This window comes from Ovis canadensis, chromosome 10, assembly GCF_042477335.2.
Source record: "Ovis canadensis isolate MfBH-ARS-UI-01 breed Bighorn chromosome 10, ARS-UI_OviCan_v2, whole genome shotgun sequence".
NCBI lineage: Eukaryota > Metazoa > Chordata > Mammalia > Artiodactyla > Bovidae > Ovis > Ovis canadensis.
The window spans coordinates 16,008,665-16,029,011 of NC_091254.1; the positions used below are offsets into that span (position 1 = coordinate 16,008,665).

The 20,347-nt window shown below is 37.9% G+C and overlaps 1 protein-coding gene across 5 annotated transcripts in view; it reads right to left on the reverse strand.

Moving 5' to 3' along the window:
* TDRD3 (tudor domain containing 3) overlaps positions 1-20,347 on the reverse strand; it is a 231,369-nt gene that overhangs the window by 145,971 nt on the left and 65,051 nt on the right. For 3 of the 5 annotated variants that reach the window (XM_069602153.1, XM_069602156.1, XM_069602154.1), the window contains one exon: positions 19,630-19,695. The exons of 1 other annotated variant lie outside the window; for it this stretch is intronic. In XM_069602153.1, coding sequence (XP_069458254.1) covers positions 19,630-19,695 — 66 coding nt within the window. Of the gene's footprint in view, positions 1-7,843; positions 7,973-19,629; positions 19,696-20,347 lie in introns of those variants that run through there. One more of the 5 variants, XM_069602157.1, reaches the window with a different exon arrangement.

Sequence of the window (20,347 nt, forward strand, 5' to 3'; positions counted from 1 at the left end):
GAAAAGACTCTGATGCTGGGAGGGACTGGGGGCAGGAGGAGAAGGGGACCACCCAGGATGAGATGGCTGGATGGCATCACTGACTCAATGGACGTGAGTCTGAGTGAACTCCGGGAGATGGTGATGGGCAGGGAGGCCTGGCGTGCTGCGATTCATGGGGTCGCAAAGAGTCGGACACGACTGAGGGACTGAACTGAACTGGAACTGGGTTTGATCCCTGGGTTGGGAAGATCCCTTGGAGAAGGGAATGGCTACCCACTCCAGTATTTTGGCCTGGAGAATTCCACAGACTGTTCATTCCGTTGGGTCACAAAGAGTCAGACACAAGTGAGCAACTTCTACTTTCTTCACTTTCACTCTAACTCTCAGCCTCTTCGTTTCTTTTAATGAATTAAATAGTGGCCCTGCCAAAAGATGGGTCCACATGAAACCTATAAACATAGTCCTATTTGGGAAAGGGACTTGATATATCTGATTAAGATCAGTATCTAAAGATGAGATGATCCTGGATTAGGAGAAACACAATGATGAGTGTCTTCAGAAGAGAAGGAGAAATAAACACAAAGACACTGGGTACAAAGGCCATTGAAGGGAAAAAATGGAGGCAACAGTTGGAGTTACACATCTAAGAGGCAAAGAACACCAAAGACTGCCCACAGCTACTGGAAGCTATGAGAGGAGCATAAAACAGACTCTCCTCCAAAGCCTCCAAAAGGAACCAACCCTTCTGACACCTTGATTTCAGACTTCTGGCTCACAGACTGTGAAAGAATAAATCTGTGTTATTGTATGCCACCAAGTTTGTGGGAATTTGATATAAAAGCCTCAGGAGACTAACATACCCATTTATGGAATTACTTATCTGATTGGGAAGAATATACTGTATATTTTGGGCTCATCTTCACCCTTCATTTCTTGGGATCTAAGTGGGGACCCTGAAGAGGAGGTACCTACTCAGCCTCTTCACTGGACTGGCATTGCCATAGTGAATGTATAAATCTGCCAGGTTTGTGCTTCAATTAATGCAACCATTTGTCTCTCCTACCAAGCTATATCTACCAAATTAATTTTTGTCAGTGGTAAAGTTGATCGGGAAGATCCCTGGAGTAGAAAATGGCTACCCACTCCAGTATGGAAATCCCATGGACAAAGGAGTCTGGCAGGCTACAGTCCATGGGGCCACATACACTCAGACACAACTAAGCAACTAAGCACAGCACATTTTGGCCCACATTTGCCACTTCTTTCCTTCTCAATCAATTCAAAACCAAAATAAAAAAGGAGGAACTATTTATTAGACTCTCCTGAAGAAACTCCTGAATTACAGTCTTTTATAGTCGATTCTCAATTTGAAACAACAGGTCTTAAGACTAATTCCACACAATTCAGAAAGATTCTAAAATATAAATAAAAGATCAGATAAAATCATTTTTTCATTTTAATGTTTATAATATACAGTTAATTATACAAAGCAGTCAAAAAATAGGGAAGTACTAGATCTAAATAAAACACAGAATAAAATGCAAAGATTCTAAATCCTAACTTTAACCCTGTATCCTGGAGGGGGGTTCAGGATTGGGAACACATGTACACCCGTGGCAGATTCATGTTGATGTATGGCAAAACCAATACAGTATTGTAAAGTAAAATAAAGTAAAAGAAAAAAATTAATTAAAAATACAAAAATTAAAATTAAAAAAAAAGTAAAAGCACCCACAAAACTGAATGAGAACTAACTTTCAAATCCTTCTTCAAGTGTCAAGAGCAACCCTAGAGTAAAAAAAGATATCCAATTTAAATGAAAGTAATAAAAAATAAGGGCTAATTTTTGCCCAAGATTTCTTTAACATTTGATTTTCACTTTTACATGAGCAAGAAGGAGCAAGTTAAAGAAATCATTACAAATCTTTTAATATTTAAGAAGAAAGAGCTCTAATTCTAATAAACAATATGAGGTATATACTGGAAATATTCTCTGAGGCTATAAAGAAGTCATCTACACTTCATTCCTTCCTTTCCTTTGGTTAATAGACATCTGTCTTTGTCATCTATGTCATCTGAAGTCTAGCCATCTCAACTAATATGGAATATCAGATTTAAATGACTGTGTTAGTTTATTAATTTATTGATCATGTTAAATAATATTCTTATTTACAATCAGACTCTCCAAAGTTTGGATGACATAGAACCACATACCTATAGTCTGAACACAGGTTAGGAAATTATTTAAACTTAGACATTCTATGATACTATGAAAAATCTTCCAGCCATTTCTTTTTATAATTTTATCAACTTCCTTGAGGAATGAATTTATCAATACCTAACAACATAAGCATCACAATATCTGTCAACCCTTTAAGAGGGTTGTAAACAAAGAACTTCCTGAGTATGATTCAGTTCAGTTCAATCAGTCAGTTGTGTTCGATGCAAGGGACTACAGCTCGCCAGGCCTCCCTGTCCATCACCAGCTCCTGGAGCTTACTCAAAGTGTCCATCAAGTCTGCCATCCAAGCATCTCATCCTCAGTCATCCCCTTCTCCTCCAGCCTTCAATCTTTCCCAGTATCAGAGTCTTTTCAAATGAGTCAGCTCTTCACATCAAGTGGCCAAAGTATTAGAGTTTCAGCTTCAGCATCAGTCCTTCCAATGAATTGTCAAGACTGATTTCCTTTAGGATGGACTGGCTGGATATCCTTGCAGTCCAAGGGACTCTCAAGAGTCTTCTCCAACACCACAGTTCAAAAGCATTAATTCTTTGTTGCTCAGCTTTATGGTCCAACTCTCACATACATACATGACTACTGGAAAAACCATAATTCTGACTAGATGGGCCTTTGTCAGCAAAGTAATGTCTCTGCTTTTCAATACGCTGTCTAGGCTGGTCATAGCTGTTCTTCCAAGGAGCAAGCGTCTTAATTTCATAGCTGCAGTCACCATCAGCAGTGATTGTGGAGCCCCAAAAAATAAAGTCAGTCACTGTTTCCATTGTTTCCCCATCTATTTGCCATGAAGTGATGGAACCAGATGTCATGATCTTAGTTTTTTGAATGCTGAGTTTTAAGCCAACTTTTTCACTCTCCTCTTTAACTTTCATCAAGAGGCTCTTTAGTTCTTCTTTACTTTCTGCCATAAGGGTGGTTTCATCTGCATATCTGAGGTATCTCCCAGCAACCTTGATTCCAGCTTGTCCTTCATCCAGCCCGGCATTTTGCATGATGTATTCTGCATATAAGTCATAAGTCATATAAGCAGGCTGACAACATACAGCCTTGACGTACTCCTTCCCCAATTTGGAACCAGTCCTTTGCTCCATGTCCAGTCCTATCTGTTGCTTCCTGACCTGCATACAGATTTCTTAAGAGGCGGGTCAGGTGGTCTGGTGTTACCATCTCTTGAAGAATTTTCAACAATTTGTTGTGATCCACACAGTCAAAGGCCTTAATAGTCAATGAAGTAGAAGTAGATGCTTTTCTGGAACTCTCTTGCTTTTTTGAAGATCCAGTGGATGTTGGCAATTTGATCTCTGGTTCCTCTGCCTTTTCTAAATTCAGCTTGAACATCTGGAAGTTCTCGGTTCATGCACTGCTGAAGTCTGGCTTGGAGAATTTTGAGCCTTACTTTGCTAACATGTGAGATGAGTGTAATTGTGTGGTAGTTTGAACATTGTTTGGCACTGCCTTTCTTTGGTACTGGAATTAAAATTGACCTTTTCCAGTCCTGCGGCCACTGCTGAGTTTTCCAAATTTGCTGGCCTATGGAGTGCAGCACTTTCACGGCATCATCTTTTAGGATTTGAAATAGCTCCACTGGAATTCCATCACCTCCACTAGCTTTGTTCATAGTGATGCTTCCTAAGGCTCACTTGACTTCACATTCAAGGATGTCTGGCTCTAGGTGAGTGATCATACCATCATGGTTATCTGAGTCATGAAGATCCTTTTTGTACAGTTCTTCTGTGTATTCTTGCCATCTCTTCTTAATATCTTCTGCTTCTGTTGCTGCTGCTGCTAAGTCACTTCAGTCGTGTCCAACTCTGTGCGACCCCATAGACGGCAGCCCACTAGGCTCCCCTGTCCCTGGGATTCTCCAGGCAAGAACACTGGAGTGGGTTGCCATTTCCCTCTCCAATGCATGAAAAGTGAAAAGTGAAAGTGAAATCGCTCAGTCGTGTCCAACCCTCAGCGACCCTATGGACTGTAGCCTACCAGGTTCCTCCATCCATGGGATTTTCCAGGTAAGAGTACTGGAGTGAGGTGCCATTGCCTTCTCCCTCTGCTTCTGTTAGGTCCATACTATTTCTGTCCTTTATTGTGCCTTTCTTTGCATGAAATGGTCCCTTGGTATCTCTAATTTTCTTGAAGACAGTGTGATTAAGTTCTGTTAAATCTTCCATCATTATTGCAAAGTGTGTTAAAATTAAGAGAATAAAACATTTCACCCTCCACAGTCCTTTTTAAGTAGTTAAAACCACAATTTATTTTTCTTTACTCTGTCACTACTTCTGAAACCATTTCCTGTGGCTTCAGTAGAGATTTTGAGAGGCTCATTTTTTCATATGCTCATATTTGTATCAAGAAGTTTTTGCTAGACTATTCACATCCCTACCTGAGGATCCAAGCATCTGGATCATTTCAAGTTGCCTTGAAATATGAAATATTGGTTCTCCCTTTAGCTGCTTTAAAAGCCTAAAGGATACATTTCTATGATGCCCTCCTTCTTACCTACTTCTTTGCTCTGTTAAATTAACTCAGTATCATTTTTATAAAATTTGATAATAAAATAGGGGTAAGAAAGGAAGCAAGCAGAAAAGATAGTATTATTTGTCACACCCTCTGTGGCACCCCACTCCAGTACTCTTGCCTGGAGAATCCATGGACGGGGAAGCCTGGTGGGCTGCAGTCCATGGGGTAGCAAGGAGTCGGACACGACTGAGCGACTGCACTTTCACTTTTCTCTTTCATGCATTGGAGAGGGAAATGGCAACCCACTCCAGTGTTCTTGCCTGGAGAATCCCAGGGATGGGGGAGCCTGGTGGGCTGCCGTCTATGGGGTCACACAGAGTCAAGACACAACTGAAGCGACTTAGCAGCAGCAGCAGCAGCAGCTACCACCCTAAGGATGGTATCAGACTTAATAAAACTGAAATGAAAGAAAACCGTAAATGTTAGAAATTTTATAACTTTTCTCATGTCACCCATGTAGACATCTACAGTAAGTCCCAATCTGGAAAGCATTTTTCTCCAGAGAAGATCTATATTTGTTTCTTGTAGTAACAACACTGCAGTTGAAAGCCTCAGCTTTGAGCTAGTGGAAAAGTAACAAAGTTAACCTTAGCCAGAATCTTAATTCACTGTAAATTAATAGCACCACAGTAACTCCATAATCCCTTCTACCAGCTTTTATGATTCAAATGCCCAAGAGTTCCATGCAGAAAGATAAATAAACATAAAATTATAAGAAAATATCATGATACATGGAAATAAGCCATGAAACCTGAGAATCACAAAAAGATATTTTTTCAAAAACTTAAGACAAGGAGTTGAGAATTTAGAATTATAAAACACACATTACAAAACAGTAAGCCTAATCTAGAGAATTTACATAGAACTGTGAACCTAAGAACTAGGAAATAAAACATTTTGCTGAAGCAAGCATGTGAAATTAATAAATATATATCAAGCCATAATGTAAGCCTCTACAAAACTGCAAATACAGCTATCTTTCAGTCAAAATTCTCTGATCACAATATAACTGAATTAGAAATCTATAACAGAAAGAAAAAAAGGTAATATTCTACAATTAAAGAAGAAATCTTAACATAAACTGAAAAATATTTAGGACTGATTGATATTGAAAATAACATGTATAAAACCACTGAGATATAGTTAAAGCAGTGGTAGAAGAAAAATTAATAGCCTCCAGATGCTTATATTAGAAAATAAAGGAAAATAATGAGTTAAAGTAACCAGATGCAAAGAGAACAGAATGAATCCAAATAAGGTACAAGAAAGAAGAAAATTAAGATAAATAAATGAAATAAATAAATAAATGAAATAGCAAACTAAAAATATAATCAGGGTTAACAAAGTACTGAGCAAGACTGACCAGGAAGCAAAGAGTAAAGATGCAAGTAAATAATTTAAGGAGTAATAATAATAAAAACACAAACACACTTTCAGTAGAAACGAAAAAACAGCAAGAGACCTATGCACACCAATCTCAAAGTCCATCAGCTCGAGAGTGGAAAGAAAGAAGTAAGACCATACAGTGGAATGCTACTGAGCAATAAATGGTAGCAAACTACTGACACATGCTTACATCACAGATTCACACAGCTCAGTCAGTAAAGAACTGCCTGCAATGCACGAGACCCAGGTTTAATTCCTGGGTCAGGAAGATTCCCTGGAGAAGGAAATGGCAAGCCACTCCAGTATTCTTGCCTGGAGAATCCCATGGACAGAGGAGCCTGGCAGGCTACAGTCCATGAGGTCTCAAGAGTCGGACATGACTTAGTGACTAAACCACCATCAAGTGAAAGAAGCCAAATACAACAAAGCATATATTATGCGATTCCATTCATGTGAAGTGTCAAAAGGCATGTTTCTAGAGAAAACATAAAAGAATACACAGATGTATTATCAAGAACAATAAGTTGTTGTTATTCAGTAGCTAACTTTTGTCCAACTCAGGCTTCCCTGTTCTTCATCATCTTCCAGAGTTCACTCAAACTCATGTTCATTGAAGAATAATAAGTATAAGGTAGCAAATTTAAAATTAACATACAACTATCAGTTACCTTTCTGTGTACTAATAACAGAGGAAAAAAAAGCAGTATTTTTTTAATAACATTTACAACAACAAAATAGGAAGTTCCAGTTATAAAGCCTGCGAAAGATACACAACCTATATACTTTCAATGAATTGTGAAGGGCTTCCCTCATGGTACAGTGGGTAAGAATCTGCCTGCCAATGCAGGGGACTTGGGTTCGATCCTTGGTCTGGGAAGATCTCACGTGCCACAGAGCAACTAAGCCCACGTGCCACAACTACTGAGCCTGCATTGCAGAGCCTGCCTAGACCAGTGAGCCACGACTACTGAGTCTGTGTACCACAACTGCTGAAGCCCACGCACCCAGAGCCTGTGCCCCGCAACAGGAGTTACTGCTATTTAGTCACTACGTGGTGTCTGACTTTTCAGTGGCTCCATGTACTACAGTCAGGCTCCTCTCCACACTGGCATCACCAACTGAGCTCCACCTCCTGCAAGATGAGCAGGGGCGTGAGATTCTCACAGGAGCAAGAAACCAACTGTGAATTGTGCATGTGATGGATCTAGGTTGCACCGCCCCTCCCTTATGACAGAGAATCTTCCTGAAACCATCTCCTCCACTAAACCGAACCCTGGTGTCAAAAAGGTTGGCTGGTAGAGCTTATAATCATCCATTGCAGGAATTTTTATATTAAAAATAGTGGCAAATACTACATATAAGGCCTTTATTTTATCCTCTTTAGAAAGGCAGCTAACCAGCATTTCACTTAATAATTATTAGCAGTAATCATAAAGATGTCAACTGTCTTTAAGCTCATATGCAGATTCAACGCAATTTCAATCAAAACTCTGACCCATTTTAACAAACTTCATCATTTGATTGTAAAAGCTTTCTTGGGAAAGGGGCCATTAGGGACAGAATAGCCTGAAGAAGAATAACATATTTTACAACCCCAAAATTATAAAAATTTCATAATATCAAGTGCCACAAAAGACACAGATCAATGGGATCTGCATACATTACTGCTGGTAATACAAATTAGTACAATCACTTTGAAAAATAATTTGGCATTACCTGGTAAAGTTGAATGCTGGCTTACTCTAGCATACAATGACTCAATTCCTCATTATACTCCCTTAAGAATATAAGGGAACATGCATCAGGAAAAATATATGTTTGTTCCTAGAAGCAGTAGTACTGCATCTATTATTTAAAGAAAAAAAGAGGAAAAAAAGAAACACATCTAAATATCCATCAACAGGACAATGAATAAACTACGTATGTTTAAATAGTTTAAAGGAAAGGAAAATGAATTCGCTCAGTCATGTCCGATTCTTTGGGACCCCATGAACTGTAGCCTGCCAGGCTCCTATGTCCATGGGATTCTCCAGGCTAGAATACTGGAGTGGGTTGCCATTTGCTTCTCCAGGGGATCCTCCTAACCCAGGGATCAAACTTGGATCTCCAGCATAGGAGGCAGACCTTTACTATCTGAGCCACCAGGGAATTGTTTACTATTATGCAAAAGAGAAAAATCAATGAATATCAGGTACTTACAAATGGACATACGTTAGAGCTATCTGAAGCATGTTACAACAGACAAACTGTTCAGTCACTCAGTCGAGTCACACTTTTTGCAACCCCATGGACTGCAGCATGACAGGCTTCCCTGTCCATCACCAACTCCTGAAGCTTGCTCAAACTCATGTCCATCGAGTTGGTGATGCCATTCAACCATCTCATCCTCTGTCATTCCCCTCTCCTCCTGCCTTCAATCTTTCCCAGCATCAGGGTCTTTTCCAATGAGTCAGTTCTTCACATCAGGTGGACAACATATTGGAGTTTCAGCTTCAACATCAGTCCTTCCAATGAATAGTCAAGACAGACTTCCTTTAGAATTCACTGGTTTGATCTCCTTACTGTCCAAGGGACTCTCAAGAGTCTTCTCCAACACCACAGTTCAAAAACATCAATTCTTCAGCACTCAGTTTTCTTTATAGTCCAACTCTCACATACATACATGACCACTAGAAAAACCATAGCTTTGACTAGATGAATATTTGTTGGTAAAGTAACATCTCTGCTTTTTAATATGTTCTAGGTTGGTCAAAACTTTTCTTCCAAGGATCAATCGTCTTTTAATTTCATGGCTGCAGGCCACTACCTGCAGTGATTTTAGAGTCCAGAAAAATAAAGTCTGTCACTGTTTCCATTGTTTCATCTGTTTGCCATGAAGTGATGGGACTGGATGCCATGATCTTAGTTTTCTGAATGCTGAATTTTAAGCCAAATTTTTCACTCTCCTCTTTCACTTTCATCAAGAGGCTCTTTAGTTCTTCTTCACTTTCTGCCATTAAGGTGGTACCATCTGCTTATCTGAGGTTATTGGCATTTCTCCCGGCAATCTTGATTCCAGTTTGTGCTTCATCCAGCCCAGCATTCTGCATGATGTACTATGCATACAAGTTAAATAAGCAGGGTGACAATATATAGCCTTGACATACTCCTTCCCAGTGTGGAACCAGTCTGTTGTTCCATGTCTGGTTCTAACTGTTGCTCTTGACCTGCATACAGATTTCTTAGGAGGCAGGTCAGGTGGTCTGGTATTCCCATCTCAAAGAATTTTCCACAGTTTGTTGTGATCTACACAGTCAAAGGCTTTTACTGGTATATATACCAGTATATATGCTAGCATATATCAAATATTATATTTAAATTGTTCAAGTAATTTACATAACATTTTGAAAGTAAGACATTGGGCAGTTTACAGAAGTGGTAGTAAAATTAGAAAACTAGGTCTGTAGGTTTCACAGCAAGAAAAACTGAAAATCAAACCACAGAACTGGTTTGATGGCAGTGGTATGGTGATGAAACACTTTGGGATATGAAGAATAGAGAAGAAGCTCTAATTTGTAGAATTTGCCAATTTCCATAGCTAAATTCAAACTAGTCAGTCCTAAAGGATATTAACCCTGAATATTCATTGGAAAGACTGATGCTAAAGCTGAAGCTCCAATACTTTGTCCACCTGATGCAAAGAGCCGACTCACTGGAAAATCCCCTGATGCTGGGAAAGATCGAAGGCAGGAGGAGAAGGGGACAACAGAGGATGAGATGGTTGGAACGCATCACAATGGACATGAGTTTGAGCAAACTCCAGGAGGTAGTGAAGGACAGGGAAGCCTGGCATGCTGCAGTCCATGGGGTCACAAAAAGTTGGACACAACTGAGCGACTGAACAACAACAACATAGCTGATTTCAACTACTGACCTCTAATCAGGGAAGAGATGCTGATAATCAACATTCATGAGATGAAATAAGCTAGATTCAGCACACTCAAACATCTAGCTCTATTCTTTGTGCTATCAATCCCTGGACACTGACCCCAGCACTCCTGCAGCTATCAATCTTGCTGTAGCTTCTACTACCACCAGAGAAAATTCACCACAGTTCCTGCTTTTCTGTACAACTAACCCATATCCTGTGCAGCTATACCTGACTAGTAGAGCTGAGGTCCATGTCCACAGCATAGGTGCAAAGGATGCTGGGGAAAAGCAACTGGCATTTTCTTCTACACCACGAAGAATTTGAAAGTGGGAAACTCCCCCAAACAAAGGAAGGGATCCAAGTTCTAGGAATCATAAATGTTATCTATATTTATCTTGTATATATTTTTATCAGCCAAGAAGATTTTGTCAAATGTTATTTTCTATAGTTTGTATCCAAAAAAAATCTTATTTTGGTAGCTTTATTATCAAAACAGAAATAATGTGTGTATGAATGCGTATACATATATTATCTTTAAACACACACCAAATATACCTTCCCATCATAAGATATTAAATATACCCCCCAATTATGGATCTGCCTATTATTCTTTTACTGAGAATTACAAGCCTAAAAACTAACAATCTAGCAAGAAAACCAAACTCTCCACCTCATCACACTAAGCTCGTCAAGCTGAGATCGCCATCCCTTCCTTATACATACACAGCATTTGTTCCACTATACTGATAACTGTTGGTTTCTTGATTTCTTATTAGTAGGCAGGGATTGTCCTGTTGCTCTCAAAGCCCCTGCACATAGCACAAATATACATTCAAAAACTGTTTGATAAATAAATTTCCTGGTTTTTTGTTTCTTACCATAGTTTTTTACCATAATTTATTTAGCACTTAGCAGATACACCAGAAAATGTGGCAGTATTTTCACATAAGTTAATTTACCTCCAGAACTGAAAAGTATATTAGGATCATTTGCATGTCTTAAATGAGAAAACTGAAAGCACAGTATTTTAACAGAGGTTACTCAGCCAGAAGAGGCAGAATTAGAATTCAAACTAAGATATGCCTAACACCAAACTCTGTCTTCTTTCTATTACACATTCTAAAACTATGATAAAAATTTATTACATACTAAAAATATGTAGGTAAAAAGGGCAATGAGAATATTAATTCTTTTTTTAAAAATTTTTTACAATATTGTATTGGTTTTGCCATACATCAACATGAATCCATCATGGATGAAAGAGACCAAGAAAATTAGAAGAGAATGGCATTCAAGTTGGAATTTGAAGACTAAACAGCAGTTTGCAAGGCAGTTGAGAGAAGAACATCCCACTCACATAGCAATTATTAAGGTCCTATAGCAACAAAAAACTATCATTTTAGACAAGCTGTGATTCCCTCATCTCTAAAGTAAAACTGAAGTTTATAATAATTTCTACTTTTCAGTGCTGTTCTGAAGATTACACAGATAAATTATTTAACATGGGACCTGTCATAAAGCAGGTTCTCAATAAAGACAAAGAGGAGAAGATGTGTTTACAGAAAACCAGGGTTCTCCTAGGTAAGTTAGGGGCTTGTAGCAAAAAAGGCCAAGAAGAAAACAGACTAAAAGCAAAAGGAATTGAAAGAAATAGCTTTGGAAAGGTAGTCTCTAATCCTGATCTCAAATTTTTCAAGGGATATTCATACACATTAAGAGTTTAAACATATAAATAAATAATAATAAAAGAAAAACTTTCTGAATCGTAATATGGTATATACTAGAACTAAAAGTTTCTACCCCTTAGAAAATATAAAAACAAGACATTTTAAATGCCTCAGTTCAGTTCAGTTGCTCAGCGTGACCGACTCTTGGGGACCCCATGAATCGCAGCACTCCAGGCCTCCCTGTCCATCACCAGCTCCCGGAGTTCACTCAGACTCATGTCCATCGAGTCAGTGATGCCGTCCAGCCATCTCATCCTCTGTCATTCCCTTCTCCTCCTGCCCCCAATCCTCCCAGCATCAGAGTCTTTTCCAATGAATCAGCTCTTCGCATGAGGTGGCCAAAGTACTGGAGTTTCAGCTTTAGCATCATTCCTTCCAAAGAAATCCCAGGGCTGATCTCTTTCAGAATGGACTGGTTGGATCTCCTTGCAGTCCAAGGGACTCTCAAGAGTCTTCTCCAACAGCACAGTTCAAAAGCATCAATTCTTCGGTGTTCAGCCTTCTTCACAGTTCAACTCTCACATCCATACATGACCACTGAAAAAACCAGAGCCTTGACTAGATGGACCTTTGTTGGCAAAGTAATATCTCTGCTTTTGAATATGCTATCTAGGTTGGTCAAAACTATTCTTCCAAGGAGTAAGCGTCTTTTAATTTCATGGCTGCAATCACCATCTGCAGTGCTTTTGGAGCCCAAAAAAATAAAGTCTGACACTGTTTCCCCATCTATTTCCCATGAAGTGATGGGACCAGATGCCACGATCTTAGTTTCCTGACTGTTGAGCTTTAAGCCAACTTTTTCACTCTCCTCTTTCACTTTCATCAAGAGGCTTTTTAGTTCCTCTTCACTTCTGCCATAAGGGTGTCATCTGCATATCTGAGGATATTGATACTTCTCCTGGCAATCTTGATTCCACCTTGTGCTTCTTCCAGCACAGCGTTTCTCATGATGTACTCTGCATAGAAGTTAAATAAGCAGGGTGACAATATACAGCCTTGACGTACTCCTTTTCCTATTTGGAACTAGTCTGTTGTTCCATGTCCAGTTCTAACTCTTGCTTCCTGACCTGCATACAGATTTCTCAAGAGGCAGGCCAGGTGGTCTGATATTCCCATCTCTTTCAGAATTTTCCACAGTTTATTGTGATCCACACAATCAAAGGCTTTGGCATAGTCAATAAAGCAGAAATAGATGTTTTTCTGGAACTCTCTTGCTTTTTTGATGATCCAGCGGATGTTGGCAGTTTGATGTCTGGTTCCTCTGCCTTTTCTAAAACCAGCTTGAACATCAGGAAGTTCACTGTTCACGTACTGCTGAAGCCTGGCTTGGAGAATTTTGAGGATTACTTTACTAGCGTGTGAGATGAGTGGAACTGTGCGGTAGTTTGAGCATTCTTTGGCATTGCTTTTCTTTGGGATTGGAATGAAAACTGACCTTTTCCAGGCCTGTAGCCACGGCTGAGTTTTCCAAATTTGCTGGCATATTGAGTGCCGCACTTTCATAGCATCATCTTTCAGGATTTAAAATAGCTCAACTGGAATTCCAACACCTCCACTAGCTTTGTTCATAGTGATGCTTTCTAAAGCATTTTTAAATGCCTAGTAACTGACAAAAAGACAACATAACCTTGAATAGGTTTTCCCTTGAGATCGCCTGAAAAAGCATCAATTTATACATCAAAGTAACAGCACAGCACATAATTTGCTTTATTCAATCAAAGTAATTGCAGCCAACCAATTACAAGAAACACTGTGACACTCCAGTCAAAAGTAACACTGCTGCCAGTGTGTCATTTTCCTATTTCCATCGTTCACCTCTATAGCTGTTTGTTCTCTGAGAGAATTAAAACAAAGTGAACAGTTCGTTTTTCAATTATCAGAGTATTGGCTTAATATATATTCTATACATATTCTTTGTGCATTGTTTTTAAACTCCACAGAAGTCCTACTAATAATTACCATCAAACACTTGTAAATAAAGCATGGTAAAATCAGTTTCAGTAAACATTTTTTTTCTCAAATTAAAAATGCATGTTTAATTTTAATAACTCACTAAAAGAAACACTAGTAAATCACATTATTTAGCATATAACAGATTAACATATGAAACATGATACAATTTATTTAAATTAAAACTTTAAAATATTTTTCAATTATTTTTCTTTTTAAAAACATCCAAGTTCTATACCATCAGTGAGAGGGCATTCAGATTGAATTTTAAGCCAGTGAAGCCATCTTGTGGTTGATGTTGGTGTTGCTGAGGCTTTGAGAAGGTCAATTTTATCCCCAAAATTAGGTCTCTAAAAATGCACATACAAACTGTCAGTTCTAGAACTTAGATGAAAAAAAACCCCACAGATCTGAAAAGCCTTTCCTGTTAGGGCTCCACAATAATGCATAAAAGTCCTCACATACCTGGATTGGTAATAAAGTGTTTTTACATTAACCTATATTTTATAATTAACTTCTACACATTGGTTCAAAGGCAAAGCTATGAAAATAACTACAAGCAAAATATTAAACTTGAAAAAGAATACAAAAAATATTAAACAGTTTTATAGGAAGTATATGTTTTACTTCCTTTCTGTCATGACTTTTTTCCATGATTTTTAGCTGAGAAGCTAAATATTCTAGGGCCCTGTCACATCTAGAAATACAAGGGACTTCCCAGGTGGCTCAGACAGTAAAGCGTCTGTCTACAATGGGGGAGACCTGGGTTCGATCCCTGGGTCGGGAAGATCTGCTGGAGAAGGAAATGGCAATCCACTCCATTAAATATTCTAGGGCCCTGTCATATCTAGAAATACAAAGCCTGCCCTAAATTGCAGTATATGGCTTCCCTGGCACATATTGCTCTGTGCTAAAAAATTTTTATGGACTAAAAATTAAACACAAACTGCCTACAGGAAAATCTAGCTTAGACTTAGAAGCCTGGAAAAAAGTATCATCTTCTCACTCTCACCACTTTTTAAATTTGTCTGAAACCCTTGCATCAAGGTTATGAGCAACCTTATTGAGAAAACATTTGAACTGCAAAATACAATTTAAAAATGAATGGGAGGGAAGAGAAAAGAATGTGCGCAAAACTATTACATTAATTAAAAACAAAGTTAACTTGCAATTTTTGCCCTCTTACTTCCTCCCAAAATAATCAGTGATAATTAATAGAATTTAAAACTTCAGTTTCAAACTCCAGGTAACAATGCCCTTCTGAAGGTCCCAGTTTGTCTTAACAGCAAAAAAGATGTCAATTCAGTGTTCCAGGATTAACTGTCTTCTCCTAACTATAGTCCTGCCATCTCTCTTATCAAACCATAGCTTTCTCCATGCCTTCTTTCCAAATGCTGAAAACCCCATATCTGCTACTGCTAAATCACTTCAGTCGTGTCCGACTCTGTGCCACCCCATAGACGGCAGCCCACCAGGCTCCCCCGTCCCTGGGATTCTCCAGGAAAGAACACTGGAGTGGGTTGCCATTGCCTTCTCCAATGCATGAAAGGGAAAAGTAAAAGTGAAGTTGCTCAATCGTGTCTGACTCTTAGTGACGCCATGGACTGCAGCCTACCAGGCTCCTCCGTCCATGGGATTTTCCAGGCAAGAGTACTGGAGTGGGGTGCCATTGCCTTCTTTCCAAATGCTGAAAACCCCATATCTAAGTCTTATTAATTATGATAATAACAATACACAGCATCATCATAAGCATTTAGTTTTGACTTCGCAGGAGAGGAAGTTTGCAGCCTCTCCTCTACATTCCTTTAATTTAGCTCTAAAAAGCATACTGCTCCTCTGTCTTGAGGAATCTCTAGTACATTGTATGGAGCCCTGGACCTAATAAATGTGCTTCCAAGAGGGTTGGAAGACACAGGACTATAGCCCTTTAAAAGCGCCCACACTTGACTAATGGAAGTAGCTTGTAAAAAGACAGCCTTCTCTCTTCTTTTGCTCATTAAGTATTAGCTTCTTAGAGCTGGGGCAAATGCTCTCAAATTCTTTTTGCTTTGGCTTCCTCTCAAGTAGTAATATCACAGGCAGGCATGAAACTTAGTGGAAATTGTCAAAGAAGGACTCTGGCCTACTTTGATTCCATTGTACTAAGATCAACTTAGCTCAAACAATAAAGTTCTGCATTAGGGACTGGGGCCAAAACACAGTCAATAATGAAGCATCTATTCACCTTACCTCATTTACTAGATTCCCTTTTTCCCTGATAGCTCAGTTGGTAAAGCATCCGCCTGCAATGCAGCAGACCCCAGTTCGATTCCTGGGTTGGGAGATCCCTTCGAGAAGGGAAAGGCTACCCATGCCAGTATTCTGGCCTGGAGAATTCTATGGACTGTATAGTCCATGGGGTCACAAAGAGCTGGACACAACTGAGCAACTTTCACTTTCACTTGGAGGTCTCTTAGTAACAAGATACCCATGTCAGGTAATAAATATTCATGTATTCTTAGATGTCCAGGACAAAAACACCATCCTAAATGTCTCATAATGCTCAATATTCGTCATACACATTGCACTACATTTACAATGTAGTCGCACAGGTTTTCATTTAATTCTTCAATGTCATAAGGGAGATAATATTTGAATGATAAGAAAATTAAAATCTGGCAAGATTAAATAACTTGCCAGAAGTCACAAAAATAGAATAAGTAGAAGAATAAGGATTTAAGTCCAGCTGAAAAATTCTAAAATCTGTATCCGTCCAATATGTTACCAGAATTTTTTTATTCTCCCTCTCCACATTGTATCTGAAGCTCATCAGAACTGCTTCCTGAGATAGCTAATCTATCTCACATTTTAAATTTTCTAAATTAGTTTTTGCAAAATTAGTTTCCAGCATGTTCTATTTGGAAGATCACTAGGTAATCCAGTTCTTTCATTCTTTTTTTTAATTATTATTAAAAGAAAATTAGAAAATATTATTATTTAATACCAAAATCTGACATGATCAAGGAATAGGCAGATTACTTATTCAGATACTCTGCTTATGTTATGCACAGATTAAACTAAAATTTATTTTAAACAACAGGTATATATAATTTAGTGTCTAGAGCCATGTCTTAATGATTCTGTCACCAATAACATGCTAAAGTGCTGGGTAATAAAGCATTCCGATAAAGGCACAAATAAAGTAACTCTTACTGTATTAGTCTTACTTTATAGACAAAGAGCACAAGTAATTCATGTCAAAAATATATATTACTTAAACATTTATTATTGCCTAAAAGCAGTTTAGTTCAGCTGCTCAGCTGTGTCTGACTCTGTGACCCCATGGACTGCAGCATGCCAGGCCTCCCTGTCCATCACCAACTCCCGGAGCTTACTCAAACTCATGTCCACTGAGTCGGTGATGCCATCCAACCATCTCATCCTCTGTTGTCCCCTTCTCCTCCTGCCTTCAATCTTTCCCAGCATTAGGGTCTTTTCTAATGAGCCAGTTCTTCATATCAGGTAGTCAAAGCACTAGAGATATATTTTTATACAATGTATGAAATTTTAACCAAAGGCAAATGAGTAACTCCAGTGGGTTAGCTTCTAAAATTTCTATTAAAATTAATTTTCAAAACATCTTCACTAATACTGTGAAGAGAATTATATTTGGTATCAGAAGCAGGTAATGAAAGGGAAAATATAATCAAATCTGAGGAACAGAGGTTTGTTTCATGTGAAAAGGGCTCACTCAATTTCTGTTTCAAGTGAAAGGGCTTATTTTGTATCTTCTCATTTTACGTACAAACTAAAGCAACATGAGCATTAAGAATAATTCAAAGGATAAAATTTGGTATAGAAAAATTCTAGATTCAAATATTCTAAGTTATATCTTATTGTTGTTAGCTATATTCAAAGGAAATTCTAAAGGGACTACTTATAAAATTTTCTGAACCAAAAATGCTCTGAGAAGTTGGAGAAAGCAGAGAAAACTCTCGCAGTACCTTTCCCTGTGAGCTTTTAACAGTGGTAGGTTCTGAGAATCCTTACAGACATAAAAAGAAAAAATGGAAAATCAATAATCCAGAATGCTAGTTTTCTTAAATAGCCTAGTATAAGGATATGCAGTGACTGCTTTGATACTAGTTACTTCTTCTGTGAATAATTGTTGCATTCATCAGACCTGTTCAAGACTGCTGCCTAATTTGGAGTTCTACACCCTAGAAGTTTTCCAAGTGTGTTTTCCAGATTAGCTGAATCAACATCCCACAGAAGCCTGTTCAAAGTACAAATTCTCAGGCTCTTTCCCAGTTCAGTGGAGTCAGAAACATGGCAGTGGGCGACGTGGGAAGCTGGCATTCTGTGTTGTAGCAGGCCTCAAGGTGACTCTGATGCACACTGAGGTTAGAACTACTATCACAACCAGAAAACGAAATGCAAGGAACTGGAGAGGACTCTGAGAAGAGCAATGAAGATGAATAGAATGCCTAAGACTATAAACAGAGGAACCAAGATACACGGTTTTAACAAAAAGAAACCTGTAGCAGTGACATTTACAAGATTCAAGTATATGAAGAATTATTCACAAGGGAAGGTACCCAGATGTTCTCCATTTCCCTGAGGGAAGATAAAGAAGATATTACAGACTTTAGTTGCAACATAAGAAATTTAGATTAAAATACAATTAAATTTGCTTACATAGAGTATTGTTAAACATTAAAATGAATTGCTGAGGAGTCCGTAGAACTCTCTTCTCTTGAGCATCTGCTTCAAAAGCTAGGGCAGATTATAAACTCTTGTTCTCTTTCCAGCTAAATGATTACCACCTATCACATATGAGGACCAACATTTAGAAAATGTGAAAAATGTTGTTACATTATATACCTTTTAAATTATCTAAAATTTAAAATATCTAAGGTATAGCAACTATCTTAAATACGTGAGTATTAAAATGATAAGAATACTTACTCAAACTCAAAACATACACATTCAAAGTATTTCAAATTATAAAGATGTTCATTAATAATTCAAAAAGTGAGCAACAGCATATATAAAATTTTTGATTGACACAGATTGTATTATTTTTAAATTAAAAAAAAGAAATTGAATATAAATGAATAAGAAGTAAAAGACTGCTGCTGCTGCTGCTAAGTCTCTTCAGTCGTGTCCGACTCTGTGCGACCCCGTAGACGGCAGCCCACCAGGCTCCCCCATCCCTGGGACTCTCCAGGCAAGAACACTGGAGTGGGTTGCCATTTCCTTCTCCAATGCGTGAAAGTGAAAAGTGAAAGGGAAGTCGCTCAGTCACGTCCAACTCTTAGCTACCCCATGGACTGCAGCCTACCGGGTTCCGCCCTCCATGGGATTTTCCAGGCAGGAGTACTGGAGTGGGGTGTCATTGCCTTCTCCAAAAGACTGACTAGATGGCATCTAAAATCTAAAAATTGTATCCTTGTATTTCAAAAAATCACTGAAAAAATTTATAACATAAATACATAAGTTATGAAAAATGATAGGAGTAACCAAATGCACAGCTTTGCCAAACTGTTCCTAACATTCTCTCACAATCTTATACTCCTATATCAATAAGTTCATTAAATAAATATGGTAACAGATACTAAAATAAAAAGATACAAAAAGGTCCTCTGAGTTCCAATAATATCTGGTAAGTCTCACACGTAAATAAGTGTGTCACAGTTATAATTCCTAAGACAAAAGTATTTTTTAAATGTTGGAAAGTCACCAAAAGCTTAAAAGTTTGTTTTAATAATTTTCCATATGTATAGGAAGTCATTAAAATGATAACTTTGTGACTTGTTCCCTCAAAAATATTTTGAAGTTGCAGTCTTCCTTGACAAAAAATAACTACAGTAATTTAGTAGATGTTCATATTTATTGTACTTAACATAATTTAGGAAGTTAACATTTTTCTTTACCTTTTCTACCTTTCCACCATTGATGTCACTGGGGAGGAATTTCTTGCCAATTGTTCTCAAGTCTGTCTAAAATAAAAATATTATTATTAAAATAAAATTAGAGAAAAATGACTCTAAATCTAATCTCACTCACAAACAAAAGATAAAATTAGTTAAGGTCTGAGTAACAGAATTTAACTGTATGTTAAATATAGCTTGTATTTCAACTGATTATGAGATCTATATATGTAAAAATCAACCATGTTCAGTCCCATTTATACACTGTTAAAGTACACTAGTAAACTGAACAGTAATATATAAGGCCTTACTTACATCTGGTCATATTTCTCTGGGTACCCTTTTATTAAAATCTAAAACTTGATTTTATGTAAACTATATAGACTTCTTAAGAAATTAATGTCACAATCCAAAACCAAACGACTACTTTGAACAAATAAACAGAGTACATTTTCGACAAATAAATTCTATATAACGTTGATATGCAGAGACATGAAAGTACGTTACTCTGTAGGCTGCGATACTTCTAACATAAAGCTACATAACATACAAATATCCCAGAGAATATTCTTTACTACAAAAGCAAGAAGTCACTGTAAGACTGTACTGTTTGCCTACTAAACAAATTTCAGAAATAGAAGCTGATGAACAAATGACTGACTACACGAAAATCCAGATGTACATATTACTCAACAAACCAAAGCAAAACATAAAAAGGACT